A 19,435-nucleotide genomic window follows, 5' to 3' on the forward strand; every position below is an offset into this window, starting at 1 on the left:
GAAAACTACTGAACCTATGAAAGACAGAGAAAGGACTGCACCTGCTGTTGAGACCTGTGAGGAGAACCCTAATGACTGGACCTGCTCCCACTTGTAACTAGGACAAAAAAGTTGACTCTAAGGGCATTTGACTGAACTCTTGTTAAGCTACAGGGACACAAAATCTGCAAGAAGCCCTTTTTCCTGAAGGAGCCCAGCTTACCAGTTTAAATTGGACCAGCCGTGGACCCTGCTGCAGGATTCCCCTGGCGTGAGTCTTGACCCCCAAGTGCTGTTTCTTAAGTCCTGGAATTCTTGGCTGGCGCAGAGTGATACTCCTCCTGTCTAACCTTAAAAGTAGAGGCTTCTTGACAAATTTTCTTCAAGTGAACTGATGTCAAAGTTGCATTGATGAGTTTGAATCCATTGCTGGCTCCAGCCTGCAGCCTTGCTCCGCTGAGAAACCCCAAGCTCTAGAGAGGTGTCGATAACCGACTGTCAACAACTGACATCCAATCAACATTGAGGCTCTTTTTGGCATGAATCATGAGCTTCTCCTGCTTGGAGCCTTTCCCCCTTCATGAGGACTGTATTGGGACACTGTCCTACTGTACTCCGTTAAGCCCTGCTTCAGTTTCAGCCTGCTGCTTTCGCAGCCAATGAACCCATTGACGATTTGTCGATGTCCATAACTGTTTCTAAGAAAAGGAAGTAACTCTTTGACCGGGACAACCCAGTTCTTGTATCCAACCAGCAATCAACCGTGGTTGGCCTTAACTTTTGACTTTTTTCCAGTCTAGTGTGATCAATAACTACGCTTTGTCATTAGGTGCTTTTTGGATCTCTTTTTATTTAAAACTTTAAAAATTCATATCTCCTGTTCCACTTACTGTATTTTTGTTGTTATGCTGTCCTTTTTATCATTAAAATATTCTCTATTGTTATAAATTGGAGTGGGATTTTTATTGTGGTGTGTTTTTGACTTTTTAATGGTTTTGGTACTTCTAAATGCTTTTCACATTTTTTACAATAAGCCTGACTGTTCTGTGCCATAGCTGGTACAGGTTGAGATCACGTTCAAATTACTGAAACCTTTACTGCACTTAACAAGAACAGTAACATTAGTTTTTGTGCTGGAGTCAAGCTATCCTGGCTGATGAGGTGTGAAACCCCAAAACCGGTCCTAGGATGCTTGTTTCCGGTCCAGGGAGGACCTGGCTTGGCAGTTCGGGCTGGACTGTTCCCATGAGGCTCAGGGTCAAGACTGGTTTGCATATGGCCAGGTCTAAACTGGGGTGGCATGTTGAGCTAAAAAACGGTGAATTTAGGCCCGGATCTCTGTACTGGAGTGAATGTATGACATTGTTCTGCATTCTGTCCATCAATTGTTCTTTTTGTATTTGTCACCCCGAGTGGGATGGTATGCCCAGACGTGGGTCCTGTGCTCTCCAGTGCCACTGGAGTCAAGCTATCCTGGCTGATGAGGTGTGAAACCCCGTAACCGGTCCTAAGATGCTTGTTACCAGTACAGGGAGGACCTGGTCTGGCAGTTTGGGCTGGACTGTTCCCATTGGGCGCAGGGTCAAGACTGATTTGCATATGGCTGGGTCCAAGCTGGAATGGCATGGTGAACTAAAAAAGGATGGATTTAGGCTGTACTGGGGTGAATGTATGACATTGTTCTGCATTCTGTCCATCAACTGTTCTTTTTGCATTTGTCACCCTGAGTAGGACGGGTATACCCAGACGTGGGTCCCGTGCTCTCCATGCCACTGGAGTAAAACTATCCTGGCTGATGAGGGGTGAAACCCCGAAACCGGTCCTAGGATGCTTGTTTCCCAGTCCAGGAAGGACCTGGCCTGGCAGTTCGGGCTGGACTGTTCCCATTGGGCACAGGGTCAAGACTGATTTGCATATGGCTGGGCCAAACAGGAATGGCAGTTTTCTGCGTGAAAGGGGCACATATGTATAAGGCCATGAAAAGGCACGTAAAGTGGCTTTATGTGATCTTATTAATATGCGGTGGCACTTTGTGCCACCGGAACGTCAAACAAGTGACGTTCTGGCAGCGCAAAAGGGCCGATAGGGCCTCATAAATGAGGCCCTGAATGGGTTGGGATGCACTGGTTGATCACAGATCCCATGTGGCTAGGATAATGAAGCCAGTGGACTCAGGTAGGTGGGGCCAGGTTTGTCTAGAGGTTTGTGTATAGCACATATCTGATCTTTCCTTCTTCTTTGTAGTCAGAGGAGATTCAACTGGTCAGGTAAAATACTCAGGCAGATATTTGACCTTTTATTATCAAGGTCTTGTTTTGTTGGTGCATTTGTGTGAATGTTTAGCTCACCTCGGAGGTTTAACATCTTTTTCATGGAACGCTAAAATGATTATTTTTTGTATTTATTTATTATTGTACGGCTGGAAGCTGAAACAATAAATTGGATTGTTATGTGGTTATTTTTGGGTGCAGTACTGTTTTTTTAACACCGTATATAATTGCTATTTAGTTGTTTATGTATACTGACTTGTTGAACTGGCTGTAACATGCTCACCATTTATACTCTAGAAGTTGGTGGTAACCCTGAATATGAAGAAGTGGTCATTGAACCACATTGTTTTTCTCTATTTGTAGTGTATGACCATAATTTCATGGGGGTGAAATGGGTATGGACTTTGTTGACTCATTTGCAAGGGACTGATGGTTCAATGGATTAATGTATCCACGCCAGGAATATGTAGCTGACCTTATGGTCACTGATTTGAATCCTGGTGTGACCGCCTAGCCTTTCTTCCTTCAGAGGTTGATAAAATGAATACTGTGGAGTTGGGTACTAATACATATCTGTTAATTATTGGCAAGTTGCCCCAAGGGACGAATGTGCACTTTACAAATTTATGTTATGGTATGTAATGTTATGTTATGGAATTGCAGACTAAGAAAGAGTGGGCTATCACTGTAGTTGGGCACTAGGATTAATCTGTTTTGTGGTTTTCTAAGATTAGGAATACATCAGGAGTATTGCCAGTAGGGAATTATGGAAGGGAGGAAGATGAAAGAGCGTGTGACCCACTGACTGTGTGAGTTCACTAACAAGCTATAAACAACGCGGGTGGTGAGATGCACACCTTTTAACATCATCCCAATTTATTATAGGCTTGACTACTTCAGAACTGTGAAAGCGTGCATGCTCGATTCGCACTCCACCCATTAGTGCTATTTTGTAACAGAACACATAGGAACCTTATTAGGTGCCAATTCAAGCTGCACAGCCGCGTCTCTGAATCAATCCAATCAATCAAGTGGTTACTACTTTATTCTTCTTTTAATCCATATTTAACTCAATTTCTTTTTCACCTATATGTTCAACTATTTTCAATTCATTATACTCATTCCAATGCAATGTAATTCACATAAACACCACAGAGTTGTGATAGTTTCCAAATGTCACGTCTTTATTAAAATTACCCAATGCATTTCGGGAATGATCCCTTCATCAGGGGTATTTAAAATGTAATAATTAGTGACCATTAGCATTGTCGTTACACATCAAAATCAGTGAAAAATAAGTACAAAATAATGACTCAATAAATTGTACTTTAAGTATCTTCTATAAGTAAATTATGCATGCTGAGTTTATAATCAACTACTGATAGACCGCAAAAGGATTTTTACAAAATTAAATTGAAACAGTTTTCCCATTGACTAACCTTCAACATTTTTTACTGCTATAAAACGAGACCTATTTCACTGGGCTGAACGACTCTTGTATGCACTTCCTCATTCCCTTAATCCCTTAAACTAACTGCGTCTTAAATATGCTTACCGTGACATCTGTGCGTTAACACCCATTATATAACAACCCAAACTCGTTTGATGCCGGCTCTTTTAAAACATACGTGTTCTTGCATGGTTCGTCTCTTGGACATCCTCAGGAGCGCCAAAGCACTCGTCTCCCTCTTCATGATGATACAATCTACTGCTTCCAGCTCATACACCTACTTATCTCCATTCCCTGACTGCCCCAGGTGCTTAGTTATGTGTATTAGTGCTCAGAAGTTACAACTGAACTAAACAACGGACTCTCGGATTCCGTGCTCACCCGCGATCTCACTTTTTTTTGTGAAAAAATACTACATGTCCCAAAATCCCTCAGGGCAGATCTTTCTACTCACTATTCTCACCACACCCCAGTTCGAAATGCAGAACCCAATGTTTGTTAAAATAATAAATCAGCACAACATTCAAATCCCAACATTACACATTTATTGGTTCTACATGATTCTTTTGTTTTTATAACACAATTAATGTTCATGATTGTGATAACAGCTTTAAATTCATCCAAGTGTCAATTTCGTTCACATGCTCATCATGGTGGGTCATGACCGGAAACCCAACTCCTGTGTAAATCATCATTTATACATATCCTTTTAATCCCATTGTTGCTTTACTTTCTTTTTTCACCAGCATTTATGGGTGCAATCTCACGGTTTATGGACGGCAAAGTCTTGCAATAAACAACATGGGAGGTGAGATTCACAACTTTTAACATCATCCCAATTTATTAGAAAGCTTGACTACTTCAGAACTGTGAAAGCGTGCATGCTCGATTCGCGCTCCGCCCAATAGCGCTATATTGTAACAGAACACATAGGAACCTTATTCTGTTTGCTGTCTATAAACCGTGAGATTGCACCCATGAATACTGGTGAAAAAAGGAAGTAAAGCAAATACGAGAGGCGTTCAGCCCTGTGAAATAGGTCTCGTTTTATAGCAGTAAAAAATGTTGAAGGTTATTCAATGGGAATACTGTTTCAATTTAATTTTGTAAACAGCTTTTTGCGGTCTATCAGTAGTTGATTATAAACTCATCATGCATAATTTACTTATAGAAGATACTTAGAGTACAATTTATTGAGTTATTATTTTGTACTTATTTTTCACTGATTTTGATGTGTAACAACAATGCTAATGGTCACTAATTATTACATTTTAGATACCCCTGATGAAGGGATCATTCCCAAAATGCATTGGGTAATTTTATAAAGACGTGACATTTGGAAACCATCACAACTCTAGTGTTTATGTGAATTACTTCGCATTGGAATGAGTATAATGAATTGAAAATAGTTGAACATATAGGTGTAAAAGAAATCGAGTTAAATATGGATTCAAAGAAGAATAATGTAGTAAGCATTTGATTGATTGGATTCATTCAGCGACGTGGCTGTGCAGCTTGAACTGGCACCAAATAAGGTTCCTATGTGTTCAGTACACTAACAAGCCCATGGAGGACTGGGGTGTGAGACTGAACAACATTGGCAAAGCCAATAGGTCCTCTTTGCTTTTAGAAAGTGAGATTGGCTTTGCCATTGCTTGTTTTTATGATAAGTAATGATAACGCACAGGCATCTGCTCAGTGTTACTAATTAAATCATGACCCCCAGTAAATTTTGGTACTCAGTACTCAACCTTCTACTATTTCCAAGTACTACTGAGGTGTTGTCCACACTTTCCCACCCCCAAATTTCTGTATACACGCACAAGCATCACCACACATGCATGTGTATTCGGCGTGATGCGCCCACCCTTTTGATTTTTATATTTACCATTCCAAGAAGGAGGATGCTTATCTTGGGGCAATAAATGTACAAAAAAATGTGTGAGAAAGCACTCATTTGGGAAGGAGCATTGGAGCAGCAAATTGTGGCTTCTGTGTCTTCCAAAGAAAGAAAACAAACATGTTGAGAAGAGGTGGGAGGACAATGGAGGAGCGGGTGGGGGCAGGGAGGAATGTCAGTGCCACTGAGCGACATGAGCAGGAGAGAGGAGGAGCAATGGCAGGGTGGGCTTAAAAATAAAAAATAAACTCAGCAGCAAGTAAAAAGCAAGAAAATACTATCACTCTGATGGAATGCTAGAAGATAAAATTACCGAAATGCAAGTAGTGGAAGGACATAAGTAATATAATCAGAAAACAGTAAAGAAGAGGAAAGTCGTTGAATAAAAAGCAGGCAAAAGAAACAAGAAAGCCACTTAATCAGGTTAAAAGGGGCTGACGGAAAGCCTACCACATGTGAATATTTTAAGATTTCAGCCACAATAGGTCTTTGATGATGACAGCTAAAGCTGTTTGTAGGCGAGACCTAAGAATTACTATGCTTTTTAGTTTGAGCTGAGAGGCATGCTGTAATCCCTCTGTGGGCTTTAAACACGCACCCGCTTTTTGATTGGTTGCTTGGTCTATCTTTAAAAAATCTATTGCTTTCATTGGTGAAAAGTGTTCATTTATCCTGCCTTGCGTCTGTTTCGTTACCGCCTTAGGGACCGCCCCTGCTACATGCATCCTTTCACTAGTTAACTTGTGTTTTCTTCTAGTGTACTACTTTATTTTTCTGTCGCCTCCTCGCCACTCGTGGGTGCATGGCACTGCATCCAGAGCTAGTTACCTTAATCTCCCCATGCCTTCCAACAAAACCTCCTGCTTGCCACTCCAAAGCATCTGTTCTTAATTGTAAAAAGATTTTATGCGTGCCTTTATTTATTTATAAACTGCGCTGCTTTAACTTCACATTTAAGGAGCAGAGCTGAGCGCCGCGCTCTGCACGGCACAGTACAACTCCTCCACTGTTGTTTGTTGCTTCCCCAGGATCGCCATGCTAAAAATGTGAAATCACAGAGAACAAAATGTTGAATATTGTGGTCAAGATACACAAGTCAATGTGGTGGTATCATTGGGCTACTTTGGGTTACTATTTGGTTGCTTTTGGGCTTTAAAGTTGTGAAAAGATCAGGCAACACTGTTGGGAAGTTCACTGCGTATGGTTGTCATCATCTGCAGCCCCACCCTGACTCAATCTAGCTTCTAGCGGTGGTCCAGGCCCTCAGGTGGATAGGTTGGCCTTCTGCACAGCTCTTCGACTCCACTCATTGAAGTTCCAGTGCTTGTGGCATCTAAGGCAACCCCTTCCCGCCAGTCGCCCGCGGAATGGCCTTCAGGTTGGCTCAGCCCATGGCTGCTGTGTCTTTAGCATCACATTGAGGCAGTTACTTCAAATGCGTCTGCACATGTGTTTTCGTTGTCTGGAACTGCCTCGTTTCTCTATGCAGCGTGATAGATGCAGAGGAATGCATGGACAGTGGCAGGCTTCTCTGGGTATTGATGCAGCAGTGCTTAGTGTGTGTAGAGCAGGGCTCTGTTTGGGGAATCAGACCCCAACACATCCCATATTGTGTAATTTTAAAATGTATGTATGGTGATGTGTGTGTGTGGAAGTACTGGAATGACATGGAATGTTAAAGGTTAATGCTATGTGCTAGGTCAAGTCGGACATTTTAGTATCACAGATATCTTATGTTTTTTTAAACCTACTGCTCTGCTGATTTTTGCAATTGTTTTAGTCATGTAAATAACAGATGTCAATATAAGCCAAGGCACTGGTATTCAGTTCATTTTAAAGACAGTGTGTGTTATGTGGCATTAACATCTATTGGTACACAAAATTAGTAATGATAATATGTTTTGGAGCTCTCTTCCTGCTGATAACGTACATTTTCTAAACAGAACAGTAACCAGAGCAAGCTCTGCGTGTATTTGCTGTTTAGCTACACTTATTAGGTCCCAAAGGGGCGATCTATTGGCTATGCCAATGCTTGTTTAAATCACGGCCAGTCCTACGTTCTACAGCAAGGCAGTTCTAGGCGAGCACTATGGTGTTACCAATAGGGAAAATATCACTTTGTTTAGGGCAGCACAAATCCTTCCACTGGCCCTAATCCTAAGCATTTTTCCTTACCTCAAAACTATTTCAATATGACATAAACAACAGACATCTCACAATACCACATGTGTTTGTATCCTTAAATTTCAAGGTCGTGTTACTAAATAATATGTTTCAAGGTTGTCTTACTAAATAACATCTTTCCATCTTGTGTCCAGATCCTGGGGATGCATTAACAAATGAAAGACAACCCAAGTTAAGGCGAGGTAAAGATTTTGTTCTACCCTATTGTTTCATTGTCAGCTGTTCTGTAAACATAGGAGTTATGTCTGAAAAAATAAATATTGACACAACACAAAGGCGACATTCCAGTTATGTCACCGCCACCTGTTTCAATTAGGCCTACAGTTATGTCGCGTTCAAATGTACAGCCGCGGCCGACTCAGGTAAACGTGGTGGGGCGGGGCATGGTCGAAGGGGGGGAAGTAGACAGACGACGGAATAGGTGTAATCAAGTAAATATATAATACCTATTTCGTCGTCTGTCGATTTCCTCCCCTACAGCGCCCTGCGTCACCACGCTTACCTGTGCAGCCCGCCGCTGCAAATGTAACAAATAGTTTTGTATAATAATTAGTTTTCTTTTTTCCTTTTTTGTTCTTTACATTCATACTGCACAGGCAGATGTGTAACTCTACTATTTGGTTTTTAGGTAATAGCCATTTTAGATCCCACCCGGCTTGTTCCTCGAGATTGTTTCGATTTAACTAACACATCAGAAACCTCCATAGTGGATTGACAGATTACAAGCTGAAGGGATGCAGAAGTAAAGGAGAAACAAAGCTTCTGTGTGAGTTACCTGGTGGTCTGAGCTTCTGGTACTTAGCAGTAGTGCACCAACAGCTTTGCCTGCATGTACAGACTTTCAATGTCAGTGTTAACTTCGATGCTTTAAAACATCTGAATTCCTGGAACTGGGAAATCACAGACAGGAATTTGATGGTGAGTAATTTCTGATGTGGTCACAAAAGTGACGCAACCCGGTGCAAAATGTTTACTTGGGATTTTGCTTTGATTTACTTTCCAGGGCAAAACTTTATTTTTGCTGGAAAGTATCCCATAAATAACACAGAGTATCACCACTGCTGCTTTGCATTGATTTACCTCAAGTGGGCGTATCAAGGGTGGTACATGGGCATTTCCATGCAACCATCCATGGTTTTTTACACAAAGCCCTATCTACTCAGTACTCTTGTAGACAGGACTTTGCACCCAAAAGAATTATGCTGTGTTGAGGCTAGCATTAAAAAAGAGAAATCAGCATCCAACTTTGGTTGCTGCACTGCGCCGGGTGAGTTTTTATTGCATCTTACCCTCAGAGCAGTTCTGGAGCAGTCTACTATTATCGGTGATGGAAGAGTGATTCTTACCAAGATAGTGTGTCTCTTCCAACCACTCTCTTTCTTCTAAATATATTGATTACCTTGATGCAAATTTTCTTCGAGGAGTTTAATTCCCTGATATCTGGACTGACGTGGACGGATGACAAGACAGTATAGGTTTGGGAAAACTCCGACTTCAGCTAACCGATTGGGGACTCTGTTAAGGTGTGCCTGATTCTAATTACACTATATAGCTGCTCAACTAAAGAAAGTGGCAAGGTTGGACACATTGGTAAAACCTCATGGGTCACACTTTTTGGAATAAGAGATCTGGCCATTGTTGTTATGGGAATTACTGCCAGACATTACAAATTGGCCTCAGGCTTCCCTACTGGGCCTTTCAGAATGCTGTAAATCAACAAATTAGGAGAGGTACTGACTAAACCTAGGGTGTCGATGTGTTGGAAATCCGCACATGACCCGAAGATTTCTTATTGAAGAAGTGTCTATAGTTGAGTTGTGGCAGAAATAGATTTTTGTATTTACTTCTTACTGCTAGGTCAAGGGACCCAGGCATGGTGATGACCTGAAAAAACTTTCCTATTGGAGATTCATAAACATTCGGATGGTAAGCCTCGGTGAGCAGCAGTGACCAAGTTTTGGACTACATGGTTTGACATTGGGTTGTTGAAACTAATGCTGATTGGGCATGGTACCAGAGTATTAAGGACTAAATATTGTCTGACAAAAATATTGAGTCCCACATATTGTTCACCCCATTGGAATCAATATTAAATATCTGCATCCAATAGGATAATATTTTAGCAATTGATCTTAAGAAAACTATATTACCCATTGTTTGAATCGGAAAGATTGGGAAGACTCTGGCATACGAAGGGCTTTGATAAGTGGGATCTGATAGGTATATCCAAGGTGGGAGATGTGCTGCATAAGGGGAGGGTGAAGTCCTTCGAGGAGTTGCAGACTGAGTTTGAGCTAGGGCCCTCAGAGTATTTTAGGTATATCCAGCTGCGTCACGCCCTCCGATCAGTCCTCGTGGAGGGTGAGAAGGTGCCGGAGTCCTCTCCCCTTGAGGACCGAGTCCTTGATGGTCATATGCCCGAGAGCACGATTTCGCTCATATATAAGAAGTTGATAAACGTCCGGGCAGACTTGCTATTGGGGCTGAGAGAACAGTGGACCAGGGATGGCCTTGAGTTGGATAATGAGGACTGGCAGTCAGCGGTTTCTTCGCCTAAGGAGGTTGCGATCCCGTCGCGTCTGAGGCTGGTGCAGCTTAAAATACTGCACCGGGTGTATGTGACGGGGCCAAGGCTGGTCCACATGGGATTCTCGGAGGACGGCCTGTGCAGAAGGGGATGTGGTATGGTGGGTACTTTCCTGCACATCATTTGGGAATGTGGTGTCATTGTGGAGTTCTGGAGGAGAGTCCATGCAGTTATGGGGGAGGTGACGGGCATTGTGGTACAGCCGGAGGCGCGGTGCTGCCTCCTGAACGTCTGGGGGCCCACTGACCTCGATGAGGCGCAGACCCAATGGGTGACTCTGGGTAACATGGTAGCTAAAAGGGATATCGCGCGATTATGGGGCTCCTCGGGACCCCCTACACTGACCGCGTGGAAGGAGAACATGGATTGGAGCATGTTTAGGGAGAAGACGGTCTACTGCTCTAGAGGTCGCCCCCGGAAGTGGCATGCCATCTGGGGGCGGTGGAACCAATACAGGGGGGGAATATGTCTTGCCCCGGAACTGGAACCTCCCGAGGAACAGCTTTCCCCCTGACCTACTTTCCAGCACAGTTTGGTTTTAGTAACCGTTCTGGGCCTCTGCTGTTCCCCTTCTTCCTCCGCACACAGTCTTATACTTAGTAGATGAGTGGGGTCCGGCCTCCCCTGGGGGCTTTCGTCATGGGCTTTCAATGTTCTGCCTTGCTGGTGTTTGTTGTGTGTTTTTTCTGTGTTTATTTAAAATTGGACCTTTGCATTACTCTTTGAACTGTATTGGGGACACATCACTGTATCTAACTTGCAATGCTGCCGAACCTTCGGGCTGTCGGCTGAATAGCTGTGTCCTGAATTTCGAAATAAAGGTTTTCAAAAAAAAAAAAAAAAAAGAAAACTATATTAATGTAAGACTATATTTTTGTCAACGATATTCTGACATACAACTGATGATCGATCATAACAAATGACGATTGTGAACATTATTAAAACCTATTAAAATTGCTTAGTAATGTACGGGACAAATGGAGAAGGCTCTCTGGACTCTGACTGAGGGTACAAGGATTTGTGATCTCAACCTAAATAATACAGAATTGGTGAGCATCGGGAGATTAGTGATCCCCTGATCAGTTACATCAAGTATAGGGAGATAAACGCTGAAATTCAAGTATCGAATAGAGCCCACCATGGATTTAAATGGTTCCCCACTACAAAACCCTTCCGTGAGCTCATATTCTATAATAATCCAGCTTTATGGGCTAGATGTACGAACACATTTTCCCATAGACACAGAATGGGTAAAACTGTTTGATACATCTGGCCCTACGTGTCCAGAATTCACAAAATGTGTGTTCTGTAATGTTAAGTTACACTTCTGTGTGTAATCATGTCCTGAACAGAAGCATGAACAGCTAAACTTGAAGTTGAGTTTTGGTCTTGGTCATTCAGTTGAGTGTAAGAAAAAAGCACAATAAGGAAAAATAAATGTTGTTAAAGAAAAATTATTTTGAAAAAGTGTTGCTAAAAGCAATAATTTCAACTGAATTTTTGTGTTTTAAGAACACGTTCACAATTGCATAACTGGCAGGATATATTGCTTGCTGTGTGGCTAAACTCTACTTATATAGCTTGAAAGCTTCTGGAATCTATTAAAACAATATGACATATGCTCCCTTGTGGTTCTTTATCTAAAATGGATGTTTAATCCGAACCGCCCTGTGGCGGGAGCTGCAGGCCAGGGCGCATAACAAGAGAGATAATTAACAACCGTTATTGCCCTGCAGCTGATGCTATTAGCACTCCGTTAGCGGTCCATCTCACCGCCTGCTTTTACCCTATGCCTCTCACAGGCTCCACCCCTCACCTCCCCTGGGGCAAGCAAGCCCTATCAACCAGAGAATATACATATGATAGTGCGTTCTTTCTACTTCAGTGAGGCAAGGGGTTAATGCAGCTTTGTGGCTGAAAAGAAAAGCTGCTTTTAGTTAGAACTGAAAGAAAGGGGGTTGATATCATATAACAAGCATTAGCATGCCAATAGATCCGATTTTAAAGGAATGTTGTATGGTAATGTGAAGCAGTACAGGTAAATAGCATAGGAATAGATATGTATTTGTGTGGAAGCAAAGAACTGTAGAATAATATTGGTGTAGGTTAAAAGGTCGGTGGTAGTTGTACTGTCAAGCCAGATCACAAAATCCAAGTAGGTTAATGACTGCCCTCCTCCCATTTATGGTGCTGCCAGAGATAAACAATAAAAATCATCTATTTTATTTTAAAACACTTTTATAGCATTCTGACGTCATGTGTGTGCCCCTGAAAGTTCAAGCTGAGGCAGCTGGATAAATAAACAGAATCGTCACAACTGCATGGAGGGCAAGCACTTTTTCTGGAAGCCCACAACTTCTGCCCAATCAATACATGTACTCCTGGCTTCAAACATGTGAGCGGAGCCAAAGCCGCTCACATAATTTTCTGGCAACAGCTGCGCTGTCAAGCCAGACCATAGGCAAACATTGGCAATGCCAGTAAGTCTGGCTTTAAAGGAATGTTGTATGGTAATGGGAAGAATTACAAGTAGCTATAATAGGAATGGATATGTATTTGTGTGGAAGCAAAGAACTGTAGAATAATATTGGTGGAGGTTAAAAGGTCAGGTGACAGTTGCACTATCAAGCAAGATCTAAAAATCCTTGTACGTTAATGACTGTCCTTCTCCCATCTCTGCTATTGCCAAAGAAAACACCATAAATTATCTAGTTACCTAAGGCACCTTAATAGCATTACAGTGTCATGCGTTTGCCCCTGAAAGTTCAAGCTCAGGCAGATAGATAAATAGAGTAAATGATCACAACTGTGTGGAGGGCAAGCACTTAGATGTGGAAGCACGCATCTTGTGCCCCCATCAAAACATGTAGTCCCAGCTCCCTACATGTGGACCAAACCAAGGCCCCTCTCCGGATGATCATCACATAATTGTTTGTAACAACCAAGCTCATACACCGGAACATAAAAAGGAGCAGTGCCAAACAACAGTCCAGCACGACAGGGCACGTCTGCACACCAGAGGAACTGGCAGACATGGGATGCTCCCTGGCAGGGCCACCAACATTAGACATAACCTTCAAAGGGAGAATTCTCAGGGTGCTGGCCAGCTCCTACCATTCTATTCTGGTTACTAATTGAAAGTAATCAACTTTATACAGAAGGAGCAACACACAGATCTCCAGGATGAAGACAATGGTAAATGTGGCCTCGTTGAGTAGACAAAATCAAGTTCCTCACTAAGCCGCTTCCACCCAATGACAAAGATATCCCACTAAACGACATCAGTGCCGGAGGAGTTCAGCATGATATTGGGGTCATGGTCCTTAACTCTCTGACCATGAAGGCTCGTGTAGCTGTTCACCTTCCTCTTCAGATTCATTTTCTAATTCTGCAGCTTTAATATATTTGGTTACACAGTGGCCGAAATATACTAAAAATTTGCTTTGGGAATGCGTCACTTATTTGGTGCAGCCCAGATGGAAAATCTATTTTGGAATTTGCAAAGTCATGTGTGGCTTTGTAAAAAAAAATAGTAATCAATTCTGCACGTAGCGCTGCCTTGCTTTATATTACACTGGTGGAGCATGGGCATTCCCTTGCAGTTTGATATAAACCTATATTTACTAAAGTCAGTAAACATGGGCTAGCGCAAAAATTGTTTTTACTGTGTTTATTTTTTAAATACCTGAATTTCAAGTAAATGTATCAGCACGCTTATCAGACAGCATTACATGCCTGAGATGTTTAGTTTGCCGGACACATTTGTAGGGATTCTTACATGTGCGTGATGTAGGCTAGTTTCTAGTATTAACCAACTGAGTGAGCTCATTAACGAGGTGATATGGTCACATTTTCTCTTTCTGTAACTAGACTGGCTGTTGTAACACAAATGGATTTTGTTGCATTCCCAGATTTACCCTTACTGATAGACCTGGGAAAGTGTAAAACTGCTACGCATTTCCAGGAAAGGTGTAACGGGAAGAAACATCTTTATTCCTCCTCGTTTTTAGGTCGGGCCTGGGCAGCGCATGCGTTGCTCTGCAGAGCATGTTGTATGCAGGTATGGACTTGAAGCTCCGTCCACATTTTTCATTGGCTTGTGTCATTGTCCACTATAAACAGTGGCTGTTCATTGATCAAAAGGCTTAGTAGTCCCTCCTTAGTACCACCTTGTCTCATTTTGTAACCTCCCATGGCGACACCCCCTGTTACTTGTGTTGTTACTCGGTAGGTTTTAATTACAGCCTCTGAGCGTATTGTTACTTGGTAGGCTTTAATCACAGCCTCTGAACACTATTTTCTCAAATGGCTTTGTCCTGCCTGCTGTTGGACACTCTCTCTCCTAACACTATTTTATTATTTTTAAAGCACGCTTTCGCAATGTAATACGTCTTGCATTTGCAAAAGTTTAAGCTATTGGCGTTGTAAATGACAATGCCTTTTATTTATCTGTTTTAAAAACAACACATAAATAAAAGGCATTGTCATTTACAATGCCAATAGCTCAAGCTATCATAAATGCAAGATCTATTGCAGTAAAAATTCTTGTTTCATCTTCCTACGTGTGCTTCATTCTGCACGAATGGAAAGAGAAAAATACCTCAGGGGGATTGTTTTTGTGCAGGAAGGTGACCTTATTGCACAAAAACAATCCTGCCTACAACGCAGGGCAAGGGTCCCTGCATTGGCTCTAGGCTGCACATTCTGCACCAGCAAAAGACAGGAATGCATTGTATTATGGTAAATACGGGGCATTTCTTCCCTATTACGCAGCGCAGCAAGGTGGCTTGCTGCGCTGCATAACCTTTTGGTAAAAATGCCCTTAAGTGTTTTCCCAGCGTCTCGGCCCTACTCGAACATTCACTCAATACCCCTCTGGGAACCAACCTCAGAGTTTAAAAACCACTAGTGTTTAGCGTTGCCAATTACTACATTTATTAATCAGGTGATGGTGATGCACAAGACCACACTTGTACAGGCCATAGGATTGGAACTTTTTCTAGAAGAGATTTTTTAATGTAATTTTCCACTAGCCATTATCCATAATTCATATTAATTAAAGTACTCAGATATAGGTACTTTGCGAAACACTGTATGGAAAGATGTTGTAAGCTAAATACTCAAAAGTAGAGGGTAACCGTGTCTTCTAAAGTCCCTTACACGGTTTGGTTCCTTTGCATAACAATATATTTTTAATTGCAAATGTAGGATTTATAGAAATTAAAAAGTAGCAAAGAACATTCGTTTTGGCCTTTTTTTAAACACCCCTCTTCTTGGTGATCCAACTTCAAATATTTAGCTTGCTTCTTTTGTTTGGCAATGCATATATTTCTTGTGTTCTATTGAAAAGCGTATTGCATATATTTTTTTCTGTTTGTCAGACTAAAATTCTTCAGATCGCTTTCCGTATTTAGCCTTTCATGAATTAAATGTAAGAAAAATAGGACCACCTCTTCCCCGGCATACTACCAAAGTTTCAGAGGTACCAACAAGTGAGCAGTGTCAGGAGAGTGGGTTATGACAGGGAGGAGGAGGTGAGAGGAGTAGTGTGAAGCAATAAGAGTGGTATATTGGCAGATGCAAGGGGCTGTAATGTGGAGGTGGGTGGTGACAATACAGGAAAGACGTAGGAGGGGCGTATAGTAAGTGATAGGAGAGGGAAAGTGAAGGCGAGCTCGTGACGTGAGGTTTCACAGGAGATGCTAGTAGTAATAGGCAGACATTGACAGGAGGATATTGACAAGGGACATGGGCAGTGATGGACTAGTTGGGCCATTATGGGGTGGGCGGGAGTGACGGTAAAGATTGACACTGACGGAAGGTGGCACTGATAAAGGTGGTAGACAGTGATGGAGGGAGTGGAAAGTACGTGAATGGTGGACACTGAAGGGAGAAGTGTTAACTTTTTAGAAAGAGGAGCAGTGGCAACAGAGAATGGCCGCAACAAGAGAGGAGCACAATGAGAGGGGAGGTAGTCAGTGACTGCAGAGGTGGATACTGATGGAAGGGGGCACCTGTTACAGGACAGAGGAGAACAGTGACGGGAGGAGTGAACACTAACAGGAAAGGGCCAAGTGATGACAGAAGTGGAAAAGGTCACAGTGACAGGAGAGGTGGGCATTGATGGGAAGAGAGGTGCAGTGTGTGAAATTTGGGCGGTGGTGTAGGCAGTATTAATAGAGGTGCACTCTTTCTCATCAATCAATCAAGCTGTACTTATATAGGGCTACTTCTCACCTGAGAGGGTATCCAGGTGCTATGCTTTGGTGTCAGTCGAAGAGCCAGGTCTTGAGTCCCTTCCTGACGTGGGTGAGTGAGGATGAAAGTACAGAGGTGGAGGGGATGGACGTTCCAAGACTTGGTGGTGAGGTGGGAGAAGGAGCGCCCTGCAATGCGGCAGCGTCAGATGCGTGGTATCTGTGCGAGAGCGAGATGAGCGGAGCGGAGGTTCTTAGGAGGTAGGTGGAAGTTCAGGTGGTGGTTCATGTACGTGGGTCCTTGGTCATGGAGGACTTTGTAGGAGTGGGTCAAGAGCTTGAATTGACTCATGATGGTGCCATAGCCAGAGAGTGGACCGTGAGTGCCATCTACAAGGGACTGAGGTGCTATGAGTAGTCACAGAACATAATAGAGGAATGAGATGAAGAAAAGAGTTCAGTTCTGTATTCCTATTGTCCCTGTATCTTTGCTGGACCAGTGACTTTCATCACCACATCACCATCCATCCTCCCCATCTGCCAAAGATTGAGAGAGGCCTGATACAAAAATATTTTGTGCAAATGGGGCCTGGCATTTCAAGTTTGAAGATCACTGCTCTAAGCCATACAATAAAGTGGGACATATTGGCATTATCAAATTGATATAGTCCTTTTATATGCTCGAGCTCGTATTCTAACTAATTTACTTAATCCTACTGGTTACATTTATGTCTCGTTGGCTGAATTTCCGTAGTTCAAAACAGCTTACTATTCAAAGTCATCCGAGGCAGCAATACCACATTACCACATTTAGGGGCATATTTACAATGCCCCTGCGCCATTGGAGTGTCACTTTTTTTGACACTTCAGTGGCACACAATGCTGAGCCATATTTACAAGGCCACGCAAAGCCACCCTGTGTGGATTTTCATGGCCTTGTACATGTGGCCCCCTTTCACTCATTACTATGTGTGAAAGGGGGTCCCATGGGTGTTGCTGTGGGTGTTCCCAAGCAACACCCTTGGATTCTGACACATTCACAGATTTACAAGGATTCATAAACCTGGGAATTCGTCAGATTCTAACGGCACTCGGCTGCAGTTTGTGCCCCGGCCCATTCATACAGTGAAGAAGGTGGATGATTTGAATATGTTCATAGGGTAGGCCATGATATAATACAAGCCTGATAGATTTTGAAAATTGAGAGTAAGAGTAGAGCCAATAAGGTTAAAAGAAAAGTGCCTCTATATCCTTTTTGTTTCAGGCCCTTTTTCCATACCTTGGCGTGAAACTCGATGAGACGGTTAGCTATTGAGTTCAGTGGGATTTGGTTATTAAATAAGAACAAACCGAGATCAATACTCATACAGCTGGCAGGTCTAACAGATGTATGTCTGTCGATGACAGAATGGAATGGGGAGGACTGAGTGATACGGATGGAGATGGTTGACAACAGGCCTTGACGAAGGATGATTGGTGGGCCTGTATTGCAAATGGGAGCATGCTTGTGTTCCACAAGTATTTTTTATGGTGACCCCTGTATTTAATTTCGTGATGCCTTGGTTTGGTTAGATTGTACAGATCGCCAGTGGGATGGAGGTTATTTATTATGCATATATAATAAAATTTCTGTTTTCTTGCTGTAATTTTGGGTCTATTCCTTACACAGCTGATGCCCAATTTTATGTCTTGTATGTGGAAGAGAGTCATGTGTCCTGAAGAAGGTGGTCCTGTCTTTTTTTAACCACTGAAACGCGTTGACGTATCGATTAGTCCTAAATCTGGTAAACACCAGTTTGCAATAGATGATAATATGGATGATCAGGCATCCAGAAAAATGATTGGAATAGATTAGCTTTTATAAAGACTCATGCTGTTGTCTGTATGTTCTCCCATTTTTAATGTTTAATTTGTAATTGTAATTTGCTTTGACATTGTTTTTAATTGATGATTGTATGTTAAAGTACTGTATATTATGTGCCAACATTCAATGTTTTAGACAAAATGTATTAGGGGGATTATGCATTGACACAATGTAACTGTTGCATGTGCTGCTAAATGATATGATTTAACTGTAATTATTTGCTGGTGGATACAACATTAAAGATCCTACCAATTTCACACAATCGTCGCACTGAACTTGAGTGGGATTTGGGGTGTTATCAAATATGATACGAAAAGGAGGTGTTTGAATGAGTGCATGAGGTCGTGTATGTGTAATTGAGCATCCAAAGGGAGAATGTTTGACTTTATAAATACATGTTGTGTACATTCTCCTTTTTGCCATAACTTAAGCTTTTCCCACATTCATTATCAAGTAATTAACCCCATAGTACATGGCATATCTTTACTGCACAATGTAATCCTAGTTATGTTTGATCTTTATTTAGAATGCCATGGCATAGCAAAGTACCTGTACTGTAATCTAATCTAGTTTAGGTGGCATCATTGTAACCTCTTTCAAAACTACAAGGAAACTTTAATATAAACTGCAAAAACTAGTGGTTTCAGGATACACCCCTGTTTAAATCCATTCCTACAGTTATGATATATTATGCATATTATATGGTCTGCCTCCAACCATCATTTGGTTTGCTAACTTCTCACCCAGGTTCTGAGGACTTCATCATGAATAGGAGCCTGTGCATTGTAGACAGTAGTTGGTAGCATGAGGATATTTGTTGATTTATAGGTTGTTTGGGTGGAGCCCAATATCTAGAGTGCTGCATGTGTTTGTCAGTGTGTATCAGTCAATGTGACTGTGTACCTACTCTGTGTCAATCCAGGTGGAATACTCTGACCCTGCGCCCTTAGCCTCTTGCAGACAGAATTAAGATAGAGATAAAAAATGACCAACTCCAGATGGCC

General features: G+C 42.2%; 1 protein-coding gene across 1 annotated transcript in view; it reads left to right on the forward strand.

Annotated features, from left to right (window-relative positions):
* LOC146862065 (uncharacterized) overlaps positions 1–19,435 on the forward strand; it is a 73,089-nt gene that overhangs the window by 36,914 nt on the left and 16,740 nt on the right. The window contains exon 2 of the mRNA XM_085643216.1: positions 7,918–7,965. Coding sequence (XP_085499342.1) covers positions 7,918–7,965 — 48 coding nt within the window. The remainder of the gene's footprint in view (positions 1–7,917; positions 7,966–19,435) is intronic.

This window comes from Triturus cristatus, chromosome 2_2 (genome assembly GCF_964204655.1).
Source record: "Triturus cristatus chromosome 2_2, aTriCri1.1, whole genome shotgun sequence".
Lineage (NCBI taxonomy): Eukaryota > Metazoa > Chordata > Amphibia > Caudata > Salamandridae > Triturus > Triturus cristatus.